General features: G+C 36.3%; 2 protein-coding genes across 6 annotated transcripts; one reads left to right on the forward strand and one right to left on the reverse strand.

Annotated features, from left to right (window-relative positions):
• Positions 1–88: 88 nt before the first annotated feature.
• On the reverse strand, positions 89–18,730 carry LOC139819498 (uncharacterized). 5 transcript variants are annotated; one of them, XM_071788868.1, is made up of 9 exons: positions 18,655–18,730; positions 18,425–18,525; positions 11,810–11,830; positions 11,086–11,362; positions 10,359–10,631; positions 9,667–9,886; positions 7,276–7,410; positions 7,135–7,191; positions 89–5,003 (listed from the first exon to the last, which is right to left on the reverse strand). In XM_071788868.1, exons 2-9 carry the CDS (start codon positions 18,476–18,478, stop codon positions 4,964–4,966), a joined length of 1,077 nt encoding a protein of 358 aa, XP_071644969.1. In that variant the 5' UTR covers positions 18,479–18,525; positions 18,655–18,730; the 3' UTR covers positions 89–4,963. The 5 variants fall into 5 exon arrangements, with proteins under 5 accessions (XP_071644969.1, XP_071644968.1, XP_071644967.1 ...); XM_071788867.1 differs by having other exon boundaries at positions 11,023–11,362; positions 18,655–18,729; XM_071788866.1 differs by having other exon boundaries at positions 89–435; positions 10,359–10,673; positions 11,023–11,362; positions 18,655–18,722.
• Positions 18,731–23,667: 4,937 nt separating this feature from the next.
• Positions 23,668–24,870, forward strand: LOC139818752 (uncharacterized). The gene is made up of 2 exons (XM_071787637.1): positions 23,668–24,142; positions 24,269–24,870. The coding sequence occupies exons 1-2, from the start codon at positions 23,750–23,752 to the stop codon at positions 24,722–24,724; spliced, it is 849 nt and encodes a 282-aa protein (XP_071643738.1). The 5' UTR covers positions 23,668–23,749; the 3' UTR covers positions 24,725–24,870.
• The last annotated feature ends 678 nt before the right edge of the window (positions 24,871–25,548 follow it).

Genomic DNA, 25,548 nt, shown 5'->3' on the forward strand with positions numbered 1-25,548 from the left:
GTAACAGAATACCATGAATTAAGGGACTAATTAATGAGTTTCCATTACACTTGGTATGCTTAAAGATAGGATTAAGGACAAAAGAATCTACATATCGCCAGAAAGTTTTATTATCTTCAAAAAAATGAATTACCTTATCACATTATATGGTGTTATCGATAGTTATCAATTATGGCTAACAACGCAATTTATACATTGCATTAAATGAGTGAGAATGCACATGATTGATAGTAATTCCATACTTCACTTCCTGTATGCTTTTTTACTTCTCATTAGCGGCCAGGCATTATTATCCATCTTCCATTATTATCCATCTTCTCTCGTCCCTCGGACGAGCAAACGACTTCACTGACAGTGAATGCTCCTGGGGATTATTAGTGGTTCCTGTTGAGTTCATCTCAATGTCCATCAGTTTGTCTTCATCCCGTTTGTAATCTATTAAAAAAATTATCTTATTATAGGGAACGTATATGAAACATCCCACTGAACTGTGGGCTTGATGAGCAATGAAACTAGCTTATCGTATATTTATATGAACGCCAGATAAAGTCGATGAAATCAGAGAAATTATTAACAATTATAGTGAAGTAGCTGTATGTTACTTCACTCTCTTTGAATTGACTTTTCATGATTCTACTAACTTGCAAAATTGAATTTAAACGCAAAATGTGAAATAAAGAGTACACATATATCTTATACTTGATAAATATTTCGTAAAATGAGAGAGTGCATTTTTTGGAAATATAACAAGAGACGTAATGCTTTTCGATGAAACAGTTAATAGGAGCGCTGTACAGGTCGACAATTTAAGAAAATTTTCTGCGACTTTCTTCCATCAACATCAAGATACGAGCTGTTCTGAAGACATACCTAATAGCATGTCGTACAAACGTGGCGCTTAGTCTCATCGCGAGCGGAATTTTAGAATTTAGTTTGCGGAACGAGATTCGGCGGCGATAACGATATTAAGGCTGCGTTCCTTTTGATGCTTTCAGCGCTGTAAGCATTATTCTATCTCCGTTGCACATTGAATATCAAATAGAGATGGAGCGACGCTTTCAGCGTTGAAAGCGTCAAAAGGAACACAGCCTAAAACAAACGATTCGCAAATTGCGGCGGCAAAAGTTAGCAAGAAACCAGCATGCGTTCTTTTCAATTCACGCATCGCATTCGTTTATCCTTGAGCTCTAATTCCATCTCATGAAACACTGATAAACGCAGTTAATTTAACGACCACGGAGACCCGTAATAGGCTTCGACGTTGCGAGTTGCGAGATGCAATATATCAATTTAATTTCATTCTATTAGAAAAATTACTACGACCAATTTGATATTTATGCATAGATTAATATAAATATAAAAAGAACACAGACTAATATAATTAATCTCGTATAATGCGCAATTTTTAATTCATTAAATTATATAAAAATATTATTTGTGTGACCATCGGATTTGTCTACAGTAATAAGAAATCTATTCCTTAAGTTGATCCTAAAGCCGTGATCCTAACCGGTTTTTTTCTTAGCACTAATCTTTTAATTGGCTTTATAGAAATGCAAAATTCTTGTCTAAAATTAAAGTACGCATCAAAATCTAGGTCATGGTGGTCGAATTTATATCGAAAACGAAAAAAAATTAATATTTTTTGTTATACGTGACGACAATATTTGCTTTGTACAAAAATTTCACAATAAATATCCACAAAATTAGACCGGCATGACCTAGGGACAACATGTAAGAACAATATCGTGCAATTGGAACTCAGAATAAAAGCTTACAAAAAAAGATTAATTGTAATGAATGCAATATAACCTATAACCATATCTATCCTTGTCTATCATCATTGTCTATACAAGGACAGATATAGAATTCGGTCGGTAATACAGACGGCTTTAGGATCCCCTTAAGGTGATCCTAAAGCTGTCTGTAATACCTACACTCGTTTTTAACAATATTTGCTTCGTATAAAAATTCTACAACTTGATGTTACAAAATGAGGGTGCAGGTCCATTCAGTAGACATCAAGGAATATCATACCGTTTGTAGAATTAGGCTGAGACTCTAAACAAAAAAATTAAACGAAAAGTACGATAATGTACGTACATTACGTTCACGTAATCGTACTTTTCGTTTAACTTTTTTGTTTAGAGTCTCAACCTAATTCTACAAACAGTATGATATTCCTTGATGTCTACTGAATGGACCTGCACCCTCATTTTGTAACATCAAGTTGTAGAATTTTTATATGAAGCAAATATTGTTAAAAACAAGTGTAGGTATTACAGACAGCTTTAGGATCACCTTAAAGGGATCCTATAGTGGCAGTGCACTTTATGCACTAGTGCAGTTTAAACTGCACTTTAACTCCGTATTTTATTTATTATAAACTTTTAAGAGCCAAAATGGAAAATTCGGCTTTGTCGCAATGTGCGGCTGATCTTACTGATTAAAATGAGCATAAGTTTAATGAGATTCGTTAATTAATTTGGCTAAACTTTTAAAAAAACCATTTGTAGTTCGAACTTTTTAAAAGTTTAGCCAAATTAATTAACGAATCTCATTAAACTTATGCTCGTTTTAATCAGTAAGATCAGCCGCACATCGCGACAGAGCCGGATTTTCCATTTTGGCTCTTAAAAATTTATAATAAATAAAATACGGAGTTAAAGTGCAGTTTAAACTGCACTAGTGCATAAAGTGCACTGCCACTATAGGATTCCCTTAATCAAGTGAAAGAAAAGAAAGGAGTGAGAAATATCTAAGCGGAGGAAATAATGTAGATCCGTTTTAATTGATAGAGATCTAGGTGGACAGTCATTAGTTGCATCTTAACGAAAGATGTTTCACGAGTTATGTAGCAAAGATGGAATTAGAATCGATGCACTTCTGTCGCAATGCGCAACACGCTGAGAGATCATCAAGAAGAAAATGCGGCCGCTTTCCTTATACGCGCTTCGACGATTCTTTTCTTTTTTCATTTAACAGTTCTGCGTTTTGTTCGACCGGACATTCTCCATTCGCACTTATGGAACACTGATATAGGTGTGATATGAGTGGTAGAGGACCCCTTTCCCCCCTGAGAGATAGGCGCTCTTGGATTTGTCTCAACAGATAAAGTATAAAGGTTCGCACGCGTTGAACATACCTTTTCCTGGTTAAATTCAAAGCACGCCAGCTTTGAGCGCAAACGCAATTTGTGGCGCATTATCCACATATCGCAGGTTGCTTTATTCGCCGATCGCCGCATCTACGGGTAGCCACGCATAGCGAGAGTAATCGTCGTAATCGATTTCTTCAATAATCGCAGGTCGACAAGCCGCCCGCCACCACCAGGATAACGCGTTCATCGCACGTTCACAAACCGGCGTTTCAGTACAGGCCTAACTAAGTAAACTGCACCAACTGGAGATTGACTTGGCGTTTTGCATTGTCATCTTTATTATGTTTTTCCAATTTTCCAACGTGTCTCACAAAATATTCCACGTTTAGAGATACTATTAGACGGACTCTTACACTCTTATGAAGATCGTTGATACTTTGTACAAAAAGAGATAATAATTCTCGCGTATATCATCGTTTAGTCTATCCTCTAAAAATGAATCAAGATTACAATGCAGAACGTTGACGAATTAAGAATTAACATTAAATAACATAGTTGCACGCACGCTAATTATTACTAATTGGCTTGCTCTGCTCGCTCCTACGAGTGATACAAGTTGATGTATTAGATAGACAACTAATACTACCCGATGTCGATGTGCTGTAACTTGATGGTCTCTTCTATGAAGTAACTGATCAGCGTTACGTAATGTTAAAAAGTAAAGAGAGAGATTATGCTTTAAAACTCATAATAAAAATAATATAAAGAGATGAGATAGAGAGGAATAAAGATAAAATACCTTGAGAATAAATTGCAAAATTTTTGCTTATGCGAATTGATACATTAAATAGATGCACTACTCGATGAAGTAACATTCTAATTGTATTGTAGCGAATAGAGAGCTTTCCAGCAAGCGACACAAATCGACACAAATGTCGTTTTGTCTTTGTTACTCATTGCCAAAAAAGAAAGATAGAACGACGTTTGTGTCGACTTGTGTCGCTTGCTGGAAAGCTCCCATATGTTGGCAATTGGTAAATAATTAAACTTCATTTTATTACGCACAAAAAGACTGCAAGAGAAGAAGCGATAAATTATATTACATTATTAGAGACTCTTTCGTAAAGATTGCTTTAGGGCATTCACATTTGCACTTTATTCGTTTTATATAAAGGTACATTGTGATAACTGCTATCTATTCTTTGCCTTATGAACATTTGGAAACATTATTCAAGTTCTTATGTGTAAAAAAAGATTATACAGCGGTATTATTGTATTATAGTATAAGTCACCTTTGTAGAATTAACACTATGGGATACAACAAAATCATCTATACGCTATAACGTAGGCGTTAAGAAAATTAAGTTGAGGAAAATGCTAAACCCACGCTAGATAACATTGTGCTTTTTCTATTCATAGCAAAAGGGAGCACAGGAAAAAAAATTGAACGTAAACTGCATGAATAATGTAATGCTGAAAATTCTCTTCAAACATACATAGTAAGGCTAACATAGCAAGTTTATAATAAATTGATTAATCGATCGATTTATAAACTGATCCATGGTGTATTAAAAAAAAACTGGGCTTAAATTCAATTAATTATTTATATATCATCTATTGATAATCTTATTGTTACCGTATTTTACGATACAATTAAACGATATTCTATTGTAAGTTTTATATAGTTTTCATTATAATATATATATTGTGGACTCAGTGACGGACGCAGAGGGCAATTCCTAGGTAATTGAGTCCGATAAGCGAATAATCGCTGCTAAAAGGCGGTGATCTTTTGTTTACGATTTGTTTTTGTTTTGTTTTTTTCGGTCGCCTTTCGCATGCGCTAGTGCGTTTAGTACACTTTTAGTACCTCGGTGGCATCGCGTCTGCCGGACCTGGGAAGCTAAAAGGTCAGAAAATGAAAAATCGCAGAATTAATTACGTGATCGCCTTGCTATGCAAGGAGCAAGAGGAAAGTATAAGATGTAACACTGGCGTGCGCGATCACGGGACGCGTTCAGATGCGGGATCGAGATTGTAATTCCGATTACGGTGGAATGGTGTTAAGGAAGCCTTGTGGATGTTTTTCTTTGTTCCACGTCGCAGCGCATATAACGCAGATTTTGTCGAAAGGTACAGCTACCAGATCTGGGCATTCTATCGTCGTTATCCGTTATTGAATCTATTCATCTGTGAGTTACTAAATCTATTTTTTGGATAATGTCAGGAGAGATAAAGAGTCGTAGTTTCATTACTCACAGACTCAACACATTACAGCATATTATGTATAAAGATTTCAGGAACAATCTAATTTGTGTGAACGTGGAAAACATAACTATACATTCGTAAAACTTAATAACCGTCGATGAGAGCAAAGCTCACGCCCAGTTCTGATTAACTGTCATACATGTAAGAAGCCGGTCGATAACGCCGCAATCGTGCATCGTCTCTCCGTGCACTGTCGCAAGTGCATTTGAAAACTGATTCGAACTCCGTGAAGAACAGAAGTCTCACGTTGTCGAAAGACCTTTGTCGGATGTTCACGGTTGGGCGCAGTAGCTACGACGCAACGCATTTTTTTTTCGTTTCTCAGAACGAAACGTTTCTCAAATTGGGAAAACGTCTTAGATCGCGTTTCAGAAAACTCTTAGAGGGGGAGAGCAAATATGAAGGATGTGTATTTGTAGCTTCGCAGGCTACAATTTTGCGATGCGCAGAGGCGCAGTGTATCGCGGTGGTCAGTTTGTGTTCGCGATGAATGTGCGGGAGGTGCGCGAGGTCGAAGACCCCGTCTCCTATGAGATGTGTCTCCAGAAACTTTCGCGGAACACCCTCTGCGCTGCGGAATTGTTCGCAGAAGCTAGCCACGTAATCGGAGATTTTTTTTCTCGTGTTTGCGGGAGAAGTTTCCGCCTTTCCGAGAGCATCTCGCCATTACGGAATTGCCGCAGGCTGATCGCATAGTGCATCTAGGATGGATATCGTGCTCGAGAAGCTTCATCGCGGAGTACGTAAAAGAAGAGAGGTGATGTATCACTGTCATGATGACAAGTCCCCAAATCACTGTAAACCGTATGCTACATAATTATGTAACGATAAAAAGATTTAATCTGTAGAAGACTTCAAATTTATCCACAAAAATGTCAGTGTTTCTCAAATAATTTCTCCTTTTCTTTTGCATTTATTTCTTCACAAAAAATACGTAGGAATATCAAAGTCTTATTGTAATGGAAACGAATATAACTTGTAAAATATACGTCAAATACTCAATTTGGAAAATTTCGTGTATAAAACATAAGAATTATAAATATATATATAATGCAATGCGTGCACAGAAAATAAAGAAATATCAAGTCAACACTTATATACTTGGTATATAACACATTTGGATATACGCAAGAATATATATAATCTTGAAATAAGATTATATTGCATTAAACGAAAGAAAACTTGCTTGAATGAAGTTACTTATATCGTTAAACAAAGTTTTTTATACAGTTCAATCAAGAAAAAAGTTTAAATAAAAAGTTAAAATTCTTATAAGATTATATATTCTTGCGTATATACAAATATATCAGTGTTGATTTGACATTTCTTTTTTTTCCTGTGTTATTAACTACGTGCGGTTGCGGTTGTTAGATCTGCGAGACTTTTAGCCATGGTGATATCAGCCTCTGTTCTCTTTTACACTCATAAGATAGAAACGTCGGCTCCCTACACGAGTACCAATGGAAGCAACGATTCGTATACGCAAAAACGCCCCTGTATATAGCCGAGTGTCACACCTTATACTTTTACACAAATATTCAACCTGCGTCGAATCCGCATATAGAAATTGCATGTTTTACATATAATCGAGGCAAGCACAAGGGAGGCGTATGTAGCGCTAAGGAAGAGTGAAGACGCCAGATTGACAAGCGTACGCAATATGGATTCTCTTCGCTTTTCAAACGTCAACATTTTACTTTTCATAGGTCGCAGTTTTGTCAGTGACAAGATTAGTGTACAAAATATATTAATAAAGTACAACTTACCGTCCGCCGCCACGTGGAGGACCATATGCATCTGGTCTGTCATATCCCTCGGCATAACTGCAACACAATGGACAAGATATCGTTAGTCGTATGGGGATAAAAGATTTTCCTTCTAGAGAAACGTAACAATTTGCAACTTACCCTCCAGCAACCGGTGGATATCCACCACTGGGCACAGCACTGCCAGGTCTTCTACTAAACATATCAGCTTGTGGTCCTGGACCAGTGCTGTAACTAGGTGCTCCTGTGCTATAGCTAGGTCCAGTGCTCATCGGCCTGTCAAATGGAGGTATATCATTACCAGGAGGACCATCCCTCTTTTCGTAGCCATAAGACATTGTAGCTCCCTGATTTACCCCCCCAGGCCCACCCCCCTGGCCCATCATATCCCCTGGCCCGCCCGGATAACCCCTGTTGTACACAATTTAACTCTGTTAACTTATTTTCATTCTATCCTGAGCGACAACGTTTTATATTTTTGCTTTATATTACTATATTATTAACATACAATTATTTCCTTTTATATGTTGTTACAAGGGCAGTGACATATATATATCATTTAATCATTTCAAAATATGAGTTTGAGAAAGCCTCTCAGGTTAGAATAAAAATCGCTCATGAGCTCTGCAAATTTCGTTAAACTGTTGGCAAATATCAATTATAAATGTATTTGTACCCATATTTTTAGTAAACTTAATGTACGGAATAATAAACTTAATAATTAAACTATATCGAAATCAGAAATCTAAATAAATTTTATCTTTTAATAATAGAACTTAAATTTACATTCTTAAAAATAGGAAAAGTTTAGTTGCGTACACTGAAAATTGCACCATCCAAATTTATACGCAATTATAATTGATTATAATTTAAAAAATTGGCTTGGGGACGTTTCAGTGCTGACATTCAAACTTTATACATGATAACAAATAATCTTCAAATTAAAAAAAAAAAAAAAAAAAACCGCGCGCGTGTTGCAATAAAAGAAAGTAAAATAAAATTGTACAGTATAATGTAGATGATTGCCAACATTGCTGTTTTCAGCAATAGTGCTGTGCGATTAAATTCTTCAAAATTATTTTCAAAAATTAATATATAATTCTAGCGTAACATTTTAAAATATGCATGTCAATAACAGGAGATGCCAGTAAATTATTAAAATAATCTACATTTCACTGCACATGAATTAGTTCTAAAATTAATTAAATCTACGTTTTATTAATAAAATATCGTGTAACAACATTCATTATAATATATGTAAAAAATGTTTTTCACAAAAAAATCACTATTATATTAACTATCACTATTATATATTATACTAGCTAGTTACCCGGGGCTTCGCACGGGCGTCTTTTTTTTTAAACGACTTTATTTGTGTTATTACATTTGTGTTCTAGCTAATCTTCTTATCCACCAATATATGATTCAAACACATATTTTCAATAACTTTCCACATCACCTATGAGGTACTATATATTATTATTATTAATGCGTTTTTTTAGTGGTATCCCCAGTATTTTAAATTCTTTAAAAGAGTCGTACTTAGTGACTTTTCCTGTTCAGATTTTCCTAATCAACCAAATCTTACAGAATTATATATGAAATAAAGGTAGAAAAGACTGAAGAATAGAATTATAAATAGCCCGATATCTCAAAATTGGCGGAAGTTAGAGCAACCACGGACATTTATCAAAAAATTCAAAAATTTATAAAGAAAGTACTCTTTTACCGATCCTCGCCAAATTCAATATCAACCTTATCAACCTTCCTTAAATGATACTCTATCCATCAAATAACTTATATATTTTTTAGGCAGAAATCGGAACCTCCTTCAACGATCCTCGCCAAATTCAAAACAATCTTCTTTTAATGATACTCTATACAAGATGACATGTATAACTTATATACTTTTTAGACAAAAACTGGCAACCCTTTCACCGATTCTCGCCAAATTCAATACCAACCTACCTTTAATAATACACCTTCCATAAAAAAAAATTTAGCTCATTATCTCAAAATTTGCAGAAATTAGAGCAATCACGTAGATTTTTTTAGACAGAAATCTGTAACCCTTTTATTATTAGCAATTTTTTGAATTCTATTATATTACTCAGTTTTTTCTACCCTTATTTCATATATAATACTTTAAGATTTGGTTAATTAGTTTTTAAGTTAATAACGTTCAAACATACACCATCCGTAAGAATTTTATATATTAGTATAGATTAAATTTTCAAAATTATATATCAAGGATATAATTGAATGTCGTATATGAATTTTACAATTGAAAGCTAATGTTGTTCAAGTTGCCCTTTCAAACCAAAGTGGTATAAGCGTATATAACTCAAGTATTTCTGAAATATAAGTAAAAGAATGGCCTTCAGAATGGCTTGTACCTAGCATTCACTGCTTTTACGGACCTACTTTGGTTTGAGAGATAACTCAGTGAAAAATTCAAAATGTGTACAATAGAATCGAAAATTGCGATTTCATAGGTTTGATAAAAGAGCAAAATTATAGCCGTTACGTTACCAGTGGCTCTCATCATATCCCACATCAGTGTACCCAGTTCCATATCCAGTTGTAGCAACGGCGCCACCACCGTTTCTCATTGGTCCAGTCGCACTTCGATCATAATCGTTTCTCGCTGTATAATCAACCGTGCGACTGGCACCAAAATTATCAGTACGACCGTAATCAACTGGGCCAGGTGCGCCACGATTGAAATCACCGGCCATGCCGCCGCCAACTACTGTAAACAACTTAAGTATTAAGATGCTGGATTACATCAGCCTCTCGTGTTTGTTTCACTTAGAAAGTTTGTGCATCCCTTTTATCTCGCAGAGGTCTTATCATCAAGAACTGAAAGATCAATGAACGGCTAAATACGCGTGTTAAACGAGAAATATTGACTGAAGAACTAACCAGATGGGAAAACATAAAAGTACAACTGAATATTTTAACTCGTATCTAATTCTTTAAAGTGATGTAAGCGCAGGTTCAGACGAACTAAAAGCGATCTTTTATCATCGAAACTAAGATTATACCCGTTTATTATTTGTAAATGTCACGCGTAATGAGTTAAGGAAATGCTGTTCTTTTTCAGTTTACGTGACTACTCCACATCTATCGACACGCAGATGGTGGGTCTACAAGTGCGGTTGCAGAGGGACATAATCACATACTTTTAAAGCTGCACAAACACCACTCACCATTATAATTACCATAGTCTGTTCTAGCGCCGAAGTCAGCGCGGCCATAGTCAGCCGTTCGTCCGTAGTCCGCCGCACCGGTTGGCCCGTATCCTCCCACGGCACCGGCAGCCGGTCCGTATCCACCGCCCATCCCTGGCGCCGTCGAGGTGTAACCCATCGTCGCGCCACCCACGTTCTGACCATAAGCCCCACGATCGGCGTAGCCCGCACCGAAGTCCGCCCCACGGCCGCTAAAGTCGCCAGCCCCGCGATTGTAATCGGTGTACCCGGTTGCGACGCCACCTGCAGCAGATCCATCGTAACCAACGAGTTGGATCGGAAGAACTGCAAAGCACGCCGAGATATGAAATTGATTTTTTAGTGTACACTGTCAGAAGTTTACGTCATTATTTCATTCCAACATACTATTTTCTCAAATGGCTACGTTGTATCGTTGCGCAGAGGTTGCTAAATGGTTTTAATTAGACGAATCCCCTACTTTCTACGCTCATCGGTGCGGGATAGGAGAGATGAAAAAAAGATATAAAATACCAACGAAAAAGAAAATATTATAGTAACGCTATCATGAACGTAACATAAACGCATGTACGAGGCGATGTAGATACTTGAGGAAAATTAAATGAGAAAATAGTCTTGTCGGAATTTACAATACTGAGGTATAAATTATACCAACCTCTTCTATCATTGTATGGTCCAGGACGAGCGTCTCTACCACCGTCTCGTCCCCCCCTACCACCTCTCATTGGTCCACCTCTTCGGTCATCTCGGCGTCCTCCTCCGCCTCCGCGTGACTTTCCAGTTGACTGTTCCACGTTGATCGTCGCTCCCTTAAAGTTGGAATTGTGGAGTGCCTTGATCGCCGCTGCCGCGTCTTCCTCCCGTGCCATGTGGACGAAACCATATCGATTCATCACGTCGCACTCAGTCACCTCACCGAAGCGCAAGAACAATTGCCGCAACTCATCGTTGCGACAATTTTCTGGCAACCGGCCGACAAATATTTTCGTTTTCCTCTGCGAAACACGAAAAAATAATGCGCGATGCGCATTACTATCACGCCCAGCATCAATCGTCGAGAATCTTAAACGCTAATAAATTGTTATAAGTAAAACAAGATTATGAGATAAAAAGACTGCGATTTAAAATATGAAACTTGTGTATCTCAGAAGCCGATCATACGTCTTTCATAGAAAGTATGGTGTCTGTTCGAGATTTGTTATCGCTCAGTCGTTAAAACGCAATTTTACAGAATGTACAAAGCTACAATAATGTAAAATACACTGAGCATATCATTAATACGTACGGTCAGTAAACCAGTTAAATTGTTACATAGCAAAATAAGGATTTGAATTCTAATCTTTTACTCCTCAACGAGATATTTATTTAATATCTTTTGTCGTGTACAGAGAGAAAGTAATCAGTCAACTACAAAGAATATATAATTATTTATATGATCTTACCGGCTGATTAGATGACACCATCTGAAACAATTGTTCACCAGGTTAATGTACAAATACATATTATGGTTAACACAAGTACATAAAATAATTTTCATTTCTATAATTTCTTTTACTTACACCAAGTAATTCTCTCACGAATGCAATTATAATTTGTCACGAGTAATAAAAGAATTACACGAATTAATAATTTTAACATAAAAAGAATGACCCCAAAAACACACGTTTTTAGCAGCTTAGCAGCTTATTTTGGTGGTTCTTGAAATTCGAATCAAATTGTATGCCAAACAATGCTATATGATGGGACATTAATCTCAAAAAAATTTAAAGTTGAGCATAGGGCTAGTTTTGGAGATACGGGGAGTCAAAGTGACCAAATTCCCAATATTGTCCAAGTACAATAGACACAAAAAGGAAATTAAAACTTCTTTGATAATAGTGGTATTTTGAATAAAATTAGTCCGAATTAGTTCTCTGATTACCGTACTAAAAATCTATCCCTTCTACCCCTATTGCTTAATTTTTTAAAGAGGTAAAACTCCAAAAGAAGTTTTTGCTGAATTTCTGGAAAACGGATAGAGATACGAAAAAATGTTTTGAATGGAAGTTATTTGTCTAAAAATTCTCACAAAAAAGTTCTTTTATTTTTTTTCGTAGAACTCACTCTTTGGCCGGAAACCGCGCCTGAAGAAAGATAATATAATTTTTGAAAATAAAACCCCTTGTGTGTGTGCACAATGCCAGGCAACAGGCAATGGGAATAGAAATCAGACATCATGTATAAATGCAGAATAAACAGTGACACAGGCAATAGACACAGAGTTTTCGTCATGTTGGAAATTCTGTGCCTATTGCCTGTTGCCAACCAATCATAGCATTCGATTTTTTTAGGTTGTAATTAACTATTTTTTGGTTATTTCCTGTGCCTATTGCCTGTTGCCTGGCATTGTGTAAGGGGCTAAGGAACTATCATCATCATAAAAAATAAGTGTCAATATTTTAAGATATAACTAGAAAGATTTTACTTAAATATTGCGAACTGTGATATTTATACCACATGTATTTAAGATGTTTAAAGTCTTTTATGCCCGATCTACAATAGCTGTAGTAAGCTGTAGTAAGCCTCAAGCCGTAAGAAATTGACCAATTACAGGCAAATGTGAGGAGAATAATCGACTGTGATTGGTCAATTTCTTACATCTTGAGGCTTACTACAGCTTACTACAGCTATTGTAGATCGGGCATTATAAGGAGCTAGAAATTGACAGTTAGAAATTGTTAATGTACAATTATATCTAAAAATATAGATACTTATTTTTGTGATGATAGTTCCTTAAGAAGATTCTCTTTATTTTCAAAAATTATCTTTTTTCAGGAGCGATTTTCGGTCAAAGGGTGATGGCCTTCGCACACTGGACGCGATGAGCGATATCCAATGAGAGTTCTGGTTTTCCAATGACATCCGGAAAAAGCAGAGCTCTCATTGGCTATCGCTCATCGCTCATCGCGTCCAGTGTGCCATGAGTCCTATGGGGACAAAAAAGAGAGAAAGAAAGAAAGAAAAAGAGAGAGAGAGAGGAGGGAGAGGGAGAGGAGGGAGAGGGAGAGGAGAGAGAGGAAGAGGAAGGAGAGGGAGAGGAGGGGGAGGGAGAGAGAAAGAGAGAGAAGAGAGAGGAGAGAGAGAGAAAACTTTTTTGTGCAGAATTCCTAGACAAACAACTTCCATTCGAAATATTTTTTCCGATTACATATCTCTATCCGTTTTCCAGAAATTCAGCAAAAACTTCTTTTGGGGACAGTTTTACCTCTTTAAAATGTGTGTTTTTGGGGTCACTCTTTGTATCCTGCTTTATTTTTTTCTATTTATTTACATATAAATAGACTAAATATGACTATAATAAAAAAAATTTCTTAACTTTAGTTCAAAAAATATAGATTATACATAATAATAAAAAATGCATATTAAAGATAACAAACTAAATTATTTTCTAAGAGTTTTTTGCATCTGCATTCTCCTCACATTTATTGACGTACTTTTACAGTATGTTTCAGCAAACTTTTAACAAATACTGTAAAAGTACGCTAAGATTATTAAAATTCTATTCCAAGTATCTTCATAACTTTCATTAATTTTACTGATGCGACCTGCAATTAAATTAAATTATAATTTATACCTTTTATGAAGAATCGTATTCTACGTAACTTTTGAAAGTTTGAAGACTATTAATAAAAAATTGCCCTTGCGCTGAGACAGAACTAGACGAATATACGAACATCGTGATGCTCCCTGCGTTCGCCGCAGTGGAGCTTTCATAGTGTCAGCTAAACGTTTGAACACCCCGCAGACTGGCTGATTGTGTTTCTCTTAAATTTTATATAGTAGACTATTATTTAACCCTTCGTCCCACTAGGTTTTTTTGGCACCTTTACGCCGCATAGGTGGGTCGTTTTTGTCTTGACGTTTTTTTAAGTGTTAAAGTGTTACAAAAAATCTGAAAAAATTCATGAAGGTAATTCAAACCTTCAATTTGAAGTATCAATCATAAAATTATAAGCAATTAATTTTTTTCACATATTTTTTATTTAAGAAATGGAGCAACTACAACTACAACTTGTAAAATCATCTTTTACTCAAAAAATCATAACTTTAAGACAAATAAAGATATCGAAATGAATAAAAAAAGAAATTGAAGGGGAAAAACGTACCTTTCATAAAAAAAATATTGCATGCAATTATTTTGAAATGAAGTGCTTAAGTGTTCGCCGCCAACCTCGTTTTTTCAAGAATTACGTGTCTCCTGTGACGGCTGGAGGGGGTCTGGCGCCTTAAAACTCGGTAGGCGGGTTCTCGGGGAGCATAACTTTTTTTACGGATGCGCAGTGGCGCCATTTCTACGCGTTTGCAAAAGTTACAACTACATTTGATTTTCGCCCGGACGAAAACGACCCACCTAGTGGGACGAAGGGTTAAAAAAAAAGTTCAGCTTTGCGGATATAGGCTGTACATGAAGAATAGTCCTTGAAATAGTATTGCGCGTATGGTGCGTGCGACTCGCCGCGCTTGCCGCGCTGCATCTTTGAACGCGTTAGTTAGACGTTTGAACACTCTTGACGACTGGCCGACTGCGTTTTTCTTACATTTTATGCATTAAACTATCATGTAAAATAAATTTCAGCTTTACTGATATAAGTCAACTGATTAAATTTTTTTAATATGTTTACATGCGTAGCTGACGCATACCGCACACGACACGAGATAAGGTGACTGACTGCATTTTTCTTACGTTTTATGCAGTAAACTAATATTTCAAAAAGTTTCAGCTTTGCTGATTTAAGTCAAGTATACCATTATTTTTTACATATTTCAGACTTTATTGTCGGGTCCTGTACACGTGGTGCGACAGCTGACGGCCATTTTGCTATATTTTAGCACAAATACTATAAAAGAAAAGATAAAACCTTCCATGCTGAAATTGGACAGAAATTAGTGTCGCTGCCTCCCGGACTATAGTTGAAAAGTGTTATTTCTACGTTGCGCTTGTCAAAAGAGAGTTGGCAAGCTTTTAACTTTTTTGGCGACAGTACCTGGCAATCGGCAATCAGAAATAATACTTTTCACCTAGTAGTTGCCATCGTTTGCGACGTATTGTAAAACCGGCCTGTGTATCATGAAAACTAGAGCTATATGATTCAATTTTTATTAACATATCATTATTAGAACAAAATTAAAAGAATTGACTATTTTAACGCAGGATTCATCATTGACCAGTTTATGTTATATGAGAATCTATTCCGTTACTTAAGATAATTATTACTTATTATGATTATTATGACAATAGATAACAATTATCTTATTAATTATGAAAACGCTTCTTACGATTTACTACAATGGTAGTGTATCATTTAAGCGCAAAGAACAGGCATTATTGAAATATGAGGTCTGTCTTTAGTATAGCTGCACTATGTTGTATTTTTCGTACTACAAAAAATAAATATAATCAGAGAGATATTTAAGCAGGGTCCACATTATCGAGCCGAACCGCGAGCCGAACTTCGTCGCGAGTCGATCATGCGTCCATATTGTCGAGCCGACGCGACGGGCTCGCGCGAGGTTCGCGAACCTCGAATCGAACATCAGTGCGAACCATCGCGTACTCACCCCACAAATCTGCAAGTATTTTGATGATACGCGGTTCGGCTCGCAGTGTCCCACCAAAAGTCGGTATTTCGACGAAACATCAAAAGATGCTTTTTATAATCAGATTATACGCTTTGTCGGGTGACTTAGACTGGTAGTTAAGCTTCGAGCTAGACAAATAATGACAAAAGACAAAAAATGAACGATGAAAGAAAACGTGAGTAATTGCCCAGTCGCTGTATTTGATTCTATCCACGCATGTGCAGTCTACACGACTACTGATAGACAAAATGGAATGGTCTGATAAAAAATGTTTAAAATTAATTAGTGATTATGAGCAGAAAAGATTATTATATACGGGACGCTAAAAATCCCGAACATTATAACAATTAAAAAAAATGCATATTTATATTTACAATTGTATTTTTAACGTTGCAATATATATTATAAATTTATTGCGTATTTATCATAGATTTAGAGTATGTTTATGCAATATTCATTAAATATAGTTGGTAACACTCTAATAGCGTTTTTCTTTGGCAGAACTGGTGCGCACTCAGTGCACATTAAAGCCGTTGTACACAAATCAACGTAATGTGTATGTTTAATATAAACGGGTTAAGTCACAAAAGTCTTAATATTCTTTATTGTACTGTTTGGTAAAATATGTATTGGCTATTTTATCAATTAAAATATTTGCATTATACTTTAAATATTAAAGATTAAATCAGTGTACAACGGCTTTAATGTGCACTAAGTGCGCACTAGTTCTGCCAATGAAAAACGCTATAAATATTGTTTGAAAAGAAATTAAGCTTTAAATACAAGAAAATAATAAAAGCACGCATATGTATAGGTACACATATTTAGTCGTCTTTTCCTGTTCTCATACTTTTTTTATAAGAAAAAATAAGTAAAGAACTCGAATGTGAGTGACATGTGCAAAAAAAAGGTGACGACATTATTGGCATCTCTACAAAGAGAAAAAGCAAAAATAAAAAAGTATGGAAACAGGAAAAGATGAGTGAAATGTGTATATGTGCTTTTATTATTTTCCTGTATTCAAAACTTAATTCCTTTTCAAACCATAAAACAAAATTTAGAATTAATATTGCATAAACATACTCTAAACCTGTGATAAATACGCAATAAATTTATAATATATATATTGCAATGTTAAAAAGTACGATTGTAAATATAAATATGCATTTTGCATACATGTATTAAGAATTTATATAAATTTTATTATAAATTTCGATACGAGATTTGACTTCAAAAAATTTTAACTCGTATTCGCGGTTTGCGATGGAGTTCAATTTGAGGTTCGTTTGTAAGTTCTGTTCGAGATTCGGTTCGGGGGCTCGGCTCGCAGTTCGGTTCGATAATGTGGATTATGTGGACCCGGTTTTAGAGAGAGAAAGAAGAGAACACTTCAGACGCACAAATTAACGTACTATTTGTTTTCCCTCTTTTTTTCTAACATCTAGTTATATCTTAAACGCGGGATATGACTTAAGTGCAGCTACAAAAAACCAATTTACAATAAAAGAATGCAAGAAAGGAAGCAAATTGCAAGGAATGTGAAGGAATTCATCTTTCCAACAATTCAATCCTAAAGATCTCATCAAAATGCCATGTATGCCCTGGGTTCCATAGAGCGTATATGCGCGCATTTATCTATAGCATACGTAACGTTTGCTGTAGCAAATGCGGGTATATGCGCTTTCGGAATCCAGGGATGGAAACCACTTTTTATTTACAGAAGACTAGTGATCGACCTAGATCCTCGAGACGTGAATTTGCCCAAAATCAGAACACATGCATCTCCGACATTTCGATAAGCGCCTAAATTTACAGGCTTGTTCCTGTCAGTTAACTTTTGCAAAGATACTTTTCATCCTTTCTCTTTCCGACTTCCAAATGTACATACGTACATACACACATTAGTTTCATGTTCAGCGAAAAGGCAGTGCGTCATTAAACATTGAACGCGACGCGTGCAGGATACAGAGGATCCCGCCTAAAAAAAATGTGGCTGGCCTTGTTTTCTTTCCTCGTCTCAGTTCGATCCCTTGAATCTCGGTCGAGTCAAATCTATTTTTTCTTTCTTTCGCGCTATTTGCACATGACTGTAACGTTTCAATGAGATATCAAGAACGAATAGAAGGAAAGAAAATGAAAAGGCCGCGTATCGCAACGCGGTGAGGAGACAGAGGGAGAGGCAAGTTGATGAAATGGCGGTCGAAGCCGTCGAAGTCGAGTCCACTCTGAAGAAAGTACTGCCAACCGTCGCCTATCACGAGAAGTTAGCGATCCCGATCGCTCGCGTCACCCGTGACGCCGATCGTTCAACTTATTGATCCCATGGGCTTCCACGGTCCCGAAGGGTATGTGGGAGTACGCGGGTAACGCCACGCGATCACGTCGGTCGCCCCGTAGAAAGAGAGAAGGGAATAAGAGAATTTAGAGAATGATATTACCGTTCCAGCCGCCGACGTCTCCGTGGTAGCGTGGTAACCAACAGACGTATCCATCGATAATCGGGGAGCGGAGAGCGGGGAAAAATGTAGAAACGAAGAAACTGAAATCGACGGTTAAACCAATGTACGTATATCCCTTCAATGCGCGATCACTCGAGCTCACTAAATCCGTACCACGGTACTCCGTAATTCACCGTTTACGTTAAAAACTACTGCCCGTACGTACGTACATACACGAGTCACGACGCCGCTGCTCTGCGTATTGCTGCGTATCGTATGCGTGTACCTCTCGCGTTCGTTATGCGGAACAGTGTTGCCAATCGTGCGATGACTACAAATGCATAGCATAAGCATAAACGTAGCATAAAGGCCATCGCACACAAAATTGCATAGGCTGCATATGCATAGCATAAGACCGCTGGACCAATGAGCATCGTATGTAAATTAATATGGCGACTTTATGCTAGATGCTCATTGGTTTAGCGATCTTATGCTACGCTTAAGGCTCAGTCACAATGAGAGGAATAAGGAATACGATAAAGGAATTAGGAATAAGGCATATTGCATCTCACTTTAATGTACGTGTACTGAAGTGAGATGCGACATTCCCTTATTCCTTATTCCTTTATCTTATTCCTTATTCCTCTCATTGTGACTGAGCCCTTATTCTAAGCTATGCATTATGTACGATGGCCTTAAGGGCCCAGACACACACTTCTGCACAACGCATAATGCGTAAGCATAAGAAAATTGATTGGTCCATACACATGTGCATAAGGGCCCGGACACACACTTCTGCACAACGCATAATGCGTAAGCATAAGAAAATTGATTGGTCCATACACATGTGCATAAGAAAATAGACCAATCAATTTTCTTATGCTTACGCATTATGCGTTGTGCAAAAGTGTGTGCTCCCCGCTTAAGGAAATAGACCAATCAATTTTCTTATGCTTACGCATTATGCGTTGTGCAGAAGTGTGTGATCCCCGCTTAAAGATCAATCCAGACAAACTTGCATAGCGCATAGGCCTAGTTTACACCGATCTCTTGATACGCGTATCAAATAGTATATTTGAACTGATCAGCCAATAATCAGACTTATTTACTAGTTATTTACTATTTAATACGCGTATCAAGTGATCGGTGTAAACTAGGCCATAAACATAAGCATAAGAGAATTGATTGATCCATATGCATGTGCATAAGGAAATAGACCAATCCGTTTCTTTATGCACCTATGCAAGTTTGTCTGGATAGACTTTTTATTTTCTTATGCACATGTGTATGGACCAATCAATTTTCTTATGCTCACGCATTGATTGGTCTATTTTCTTATGCACATGTGTATGGACCAATCAATTTTCTTATGCTTACGCATTATGCGTTATGCAGAAGTGTGTGCTCCCCGCTTAAAACTTTGTTACGTGCAATCTTATATGGTTTTTAAGGGGATCCTGCAGCCGTATGATTTATCGACATTATCGTTTTTCGATGAATTTTTTAATTGGCTTTATAGAATTGCAAAAATCTTTTACAGAATTAAAGTACGCACAAAAATCTAGGGTAACAAACGCGATTTTATATCAAAAACATCAAAAAATTAAAAATATTACTTATTTGAGCACATACACAGCTGTCACCTGACGACAATATTTGCTTAAAACAAAAATTCTGCAGTTTATACATACATAAATGTTTATCATCTGCCCTTGGGAAAACATGTAGGAATAATATCGTGCAAGTAGAAGTAAGATTCAATGCGTATGTACAAAAAAAGATCCATCAAAAAATTATTTTAGTAATGCAAATACGGATGCAGAATGACAAGAAGAGTGGCAACAGTAGTTACCGGATCTTGCGAGAGATAGCGAGCAATCGAAAAAAGGACAGATGTCATTTCGTTAGACAAAGACAGATATAGGGAAAACAAAATTAGAAAGGTTGACATTATCGACACCGAGGAAGTTCGCCTATCACTGCAGGATCTCCTTAAGGGGATCCTAAAGCCGTCTGTAATACCGGCTTTTTTTCTTAGCACTAATCTTTTAATTGACTTTATAGAAATGCAAAATTCTTGCCTAGAATTAAAGTACGCATCAAAATCTAGGTCATGGTGGTCAAATTTATATCAAAAACAAAAAAAAATTAATATTTTTGTTAATTTTTGGTATACGTGACGACAATATTTGCTTTGTACAAAAATTCCACGATAAATATCCACAAAATTAGACCGGCATGACCTAGGGACAACATTTAAGAACAATATCGTGCAATTAGATCTAAGATTGAAAACCTAGAAAAAAAGATTACTTTATATAACTTTTATATGTGCAAAAGCACATTCAGGTTGACAGGATAAGCAATATTGCGTGTGGCAAGAGATGGCGCAGTAATCGAACAAAGACAGATGCCTCTCGTTAGACAAGGACAGATATAGATATATGACAAGAAAACAGAATTAGAAATGTTGACATTACCGACGTCGAGGAAGTTCAGCCTTCACTTTAGGATCCCCTTAAGGCCTTCACACATAAAATTCCGTAAGGACGTAAAACGTAAGCGTAAGAAAATCGATCAATCTCAATCGAGTATTTTCCCCTACTGGGGTTACGGACAGCACAATACTTGATTGGGATTGGTCGATTTTCTTACGCTTACGTTTTACGTCCTTACGCGATTTTATGTGTGAAGGCCTTTACGGACAGCACAATACTTGATGGAGAAACTTGCTGGATGCTGCGCAGAACGTGACTCTGATGTGACGAAAATTCCTCCGAGAAGATAGCACACCTTGGGTGCGTTTCGATATTCACTGTAAGTACTGACGATATGACGTCATTGAGTAGAACTGCAAGAGCGTTTCTATATTGCTGTTGTTACTTTCAGGCTGGAATAACGGAACGACGACCACAGTACTGCCAGTACTGCCAGTGAATGTCGAAACGCACCCGTATAAGAAAGAAATATAACCTATCTTAACCTATCTTAGACACGACGTGACACGACGATAAGAGCACCTATTCTAAATATATAAAAAAAATCTTGTACTTAAACAATAATGTTGCAAAAGTCATGTCTATAAAATAAATAACAATTTTCAGATTTATAAAAATATCGAAATTATTTATTATTATATTAATTATATTAATTTAGTAGTAGTAGTAGTAATCTTTTCGGGCTTTTTCCGCATCTTCGTGACTAACGATTACTGTATATTTCTCGTTGTTGCCTTCCAAGTCCACAAGGACCAAACCTATATGTGAACCTGGCACCCAACTTCCGAAAAATTAATTTTTTTACAGAAAACGTTAGCATTTTGTTTGTAGTTGTTTGTAGTAACAAAAATTTTGTTTGTAGTTTAATACATTAAAAATGATAAAAATTAAAAAAATTACTCGCACTTTACTTTGAGATATCTCAAATCCGTTTGCGCCATCTTCTTTAGAATCATTTGTAGTTGTTTGTAGTGCTTTTCTTTTTGTTTATAGTTGCACCATTCAAAAGTTATTATATTTTTGTAATAAACAAAAAGTGTAACTTTGCCAATTTTGGAGATATCTCAAATCCGCTTGCGCCATCTTCTTCAGAATCATTTGTAGTTGTTTGTAGTGCTTTCTTTTTTTTTGTATTTGCACCGTTTTATATATATCTAGTTATGATATTTTTGATGCAATATACCAGAAGTGTAACTTTGCCAATTTTGGAAATATTTTAAAACTAATTGCGCGACTCAATGTAGAATTGTTTGTAGTTGTTTGTAATAGTTTTCGTTCCGTTTCGTTTAAAATATCTTCAAAATTGTCTCTCAAAATTATCTCTTTTTGTTTATTGCAAAAATATAATAACTTTTGAACAACTACAAACAAAAAGAAAAGCAATACAAACAACTACAAACGTTTCTGAAGAAGATGGCACAAGTGGATTTGAGATATATCTCCAAAATTGGCAAAATTACACTTTTTGTTCATTGCAAAAATATAATAACTTTTGAATGGAGCAACTATAAACAAAAAGAAAAGCACTACAAATGATTCTGAAGAAGATGGCGCAAACGGATTTGAGATATTTCCAAAATTGGCAAAGTTACTCTTTTTGTTTATTGCAAAAATATAATAACTTTTGAACAGTGCAACTACAAACGAAAAGAAAAGCACTACAAACGTTTCTGAAGAAAATGGCACAAGCGGATTTGAGATATCTCCAAAATTGGCAAAGTTACACTTTTTGTTTATTGCAAAAATATAATAACTTTTGAATGGTGCAACTATAAACAAAAAGAAAAGCACTACAAATGATTCTGAAGAAGATGGCGCAAACGGATTTGAAATATCTCCAAAATTGGCAAAGTTACACTTTTTGTTTATTGCAAAAATATAATAACTTTTGAATGGTGCAATTATAAACAAAAAGAAAAGCACTACAAATGATTCTGAAGAAGATGGCGCAAGCTGATTTGAGATATCTCCAAAATTGGCAAAGTTACTCTTTTTGTTTATTGCAAAAATATAATAACCTTTGAACAGTGCAACTACAAACGAAAAGAAAAGCACTACAAACAACTACAAACAATTTTGAAGAAAATGGCGCAAGCGGATTTCAGTTGTCTTAAAGTGGGGTGCGAGTAATTTTTTAAATGTTTATAATTTTTAATGTATTAAACTACAAACGAAATTTTTGTTACTACAAACAACTACAAACCAAATGCTAATGTTTTCCGTAAAAAAATTAATTTTTCGAAAGTCAGGTGCCAGGTTCACATAGGTAAGGACCAATTTTTTCAAAGGTGCCGCCATAGCCGCCATGTTCTTACTGCGAATGCCTCACCTCGCGAGCTGCAGTAATGAAAGTAGAAAGTGACGACAAAATCTATGACGTTACATGAACACGAAAACGCTTTGACAGCTTACTGCCGCGTATATTGGAACGGATTTACAGTGCTGCCAGTACTGCGAGTGAATAGCGAAACGCACCCCTTGTTAGTTACTCCATGCCTGTACGATACGGATACCCGAATTATCCATACCCGCGGAATTATCGATACCCGCGGAAGCGCGGAACAGGTTCAGATCTACATAAACCGGGTAACGGGCAAGCGGGCGGGTATCTGGATACCCGGTTATCTGGTTCTTTTTCCGAGCTCTAATATTTATTCAACAGTCAAAATAAACCGCCATCAAAAACGTCATATCCGGTTTGACGCCACGACGATTATTATGTCTTGTGTCTTGTTTCTCTTCGTATATTCAATGTTTGGTCCGTGAAGCGAATGGCAGATGGCAGGTGCATGTCGTGAGATTAATACGTGTTCGTTTTTCGGGAAAAATGAAGAGATCGCCGTTGAACAATGCTACGCACAGTGGCCGGCCGTATGGCGCGAAGCACACGCCGTACAATTGGAAGTCGCATGAGAACGCGAACAGTAGAGGTTATCAGACCACGGAGGGTAACAGTTACCAGCGTTTCCCTGTAAGTGGTGCAGAGTCGCAGCCTTGCGACGATAATTTCATCCCTCTGAACGTCAGCACGCCGATGACGCGGCACGAAAAGTATAATGCTGCTAGTCAGTATAGCCCTGCCGGTGAATGCAGCAGTCCAGGTAGTGGATGGTATAACAATTATAGGGGTAACTATCACGCCACGCCAAGATCGAACTGTAATAACCAGTACCCTGCCTACAAGCATTTCCCTAAGCAGTTCCACAGGCAAAAAAGAAAGGTAAGTGCTTGGCAGACTGAGAGATTTGTGTCGAACAATGGAGATCCTTCTACATTGTGTGAGAGCATTTTAAGATCGGTATTATTAACAGTACAAGTTACTTGATCTTGTTTTACATCTTTTTAGAGTTACAGAGGAGCACATAGGCAAGTGAATGTATCGGTGTATGTAGACATAGATTCTTTTCTGGAAGACCCCTGGGAAGATCTAGTCAAAAAATTAAATGAGTCCAAAGACACGAGTAAAAGTGAAAGGCCTGAGAATGAATCCCCATTTAATTCAAAACTAGCCGATAGCGATTTGACAGAAAGATCTGGAAGCAAATTATCGAAGGAGACAAACTTGGATGATTTGCAGTGCAGTCAAGAATGTTCTGTAGACACGAGTTTTGAGACGCAGAATACAGATCTTAGTCAGATATCGAAAGTCAACAGCTTGGTAGAGTCAGAGGTAGGTGATGTCTGCTCCAGTCAAGATTTGCCAAATAAAAGCACATGCAGCAACAAGATTTGTGGAGTTGTGCAGGAGAAGAACGTTTATTTGAATGTATCCTTGATAGATACTGACCAGAAAGATATATAACAATAATGAAGAGCAAAGTGTGTTATAAAAGAAAATGCATTAAAATACATGAAAGTACATATGACTGTTGTACATATGGTCCTGTATTCTTGTATATAGATATTGTATATAAGTATAGCATCGTGGAATTAAATGTATTAAAAATTTTTACAGATATTTTTTTTTTGGAAGTATGTTAATAGTGTGATTATAGTATACGTGAGATACATTATCATCAGCTTGCAGATTATATTTCCATAATTTAGCTGTGAAAAATATGTAGAATTTATATTAATAATTATACAATGTGTGTAATTTTGTTGTACATATTAAGTCAGGTAAAAGGTAAACCTTAATTAATTAACACCAATTTCTCTTTAGCAAATTAAATTATTGTTTAGGAAGATCAAGTTATAAAACCGTACATGAAATTTGGAATCTTATACAAAAATGTGAAATTTGTTTATATTTTATATTTTCATTTTTAAGCTGAATATACAAAAGCTACTTGAAATATCAATTTTGATATTCAAGCATACTTTGGATCAGTATCTTTTTAGAATACATATAGATATAGATATAGATATAGATTTATTTAATTTCAGCTATACAAAGCCATGAAATGGACTTGGTTTACAATATACCTTAAATACACTCATACCAACTTTTTTAACTTAACGCGTGACACTGTTAATTCCTTATTCCGTACTTTTTAATTTCTTCTAGAAAAACCATTCCTTAAACCCAACATGCCTAAACCTATTATTTGCACGTTAAACTCACAACCTAAACTCAGAAATACTTGACTTAGTCCACTTCGGCAGTATCAAGCCAAGAAACGGACA

The sequence above is a fragment of the Temnothorax longispinosus genome, chromosome 9 (assembly GCF_030848805.1).
Source record: "Temnothorax longispinosus isolate EJ_2023e chromosome 9, Tlon_JGU_v1, whole genome shotgun sequence".
Lineage (NCBI taxonomy): Eukaryota > Metazoa > Arthropoda > Insecta > Hymenoptera > Formicidae > Temnothorax > Temnothorax longispinosus.

Coding starts and splice junctions, on each gene's coding strand:
- LOC139818752 (XM_071787637.1), top strand. CDS start 23,750: ATGAAGAGATCGCCGTTGAACAATGCTACGCACAGTGGCCGGCCGTAT. Junction 24,143..24,268: donor TCCACAGGCAAAAAAGAAAG/GTAAGTGCTTGG, acceptor ACATCTTTTTAG/AGTTACAGAGGAGCACATAG.
- LOC139819498 (XM_071788864.1), bottom strand. CDS start 18,478: ATGGATACGTCTGTTGGTTACCACGCTACCACGGAGACGTCGGCGGCT. Junction 7,411..9,666: donor GGATATGATGAGAGCCACTG/GTAACGTAACGG, acceptor TCCATTTGACAG/GCCGATGAGCACTGGACCTA. Junction 5,004..7,134: donor CCTCCACGTGGCGGCGGACG/GTAAGTTGTACT, acceptor CTGACCTTTTAG/CTTCCCAGGTCCGGCAGACG.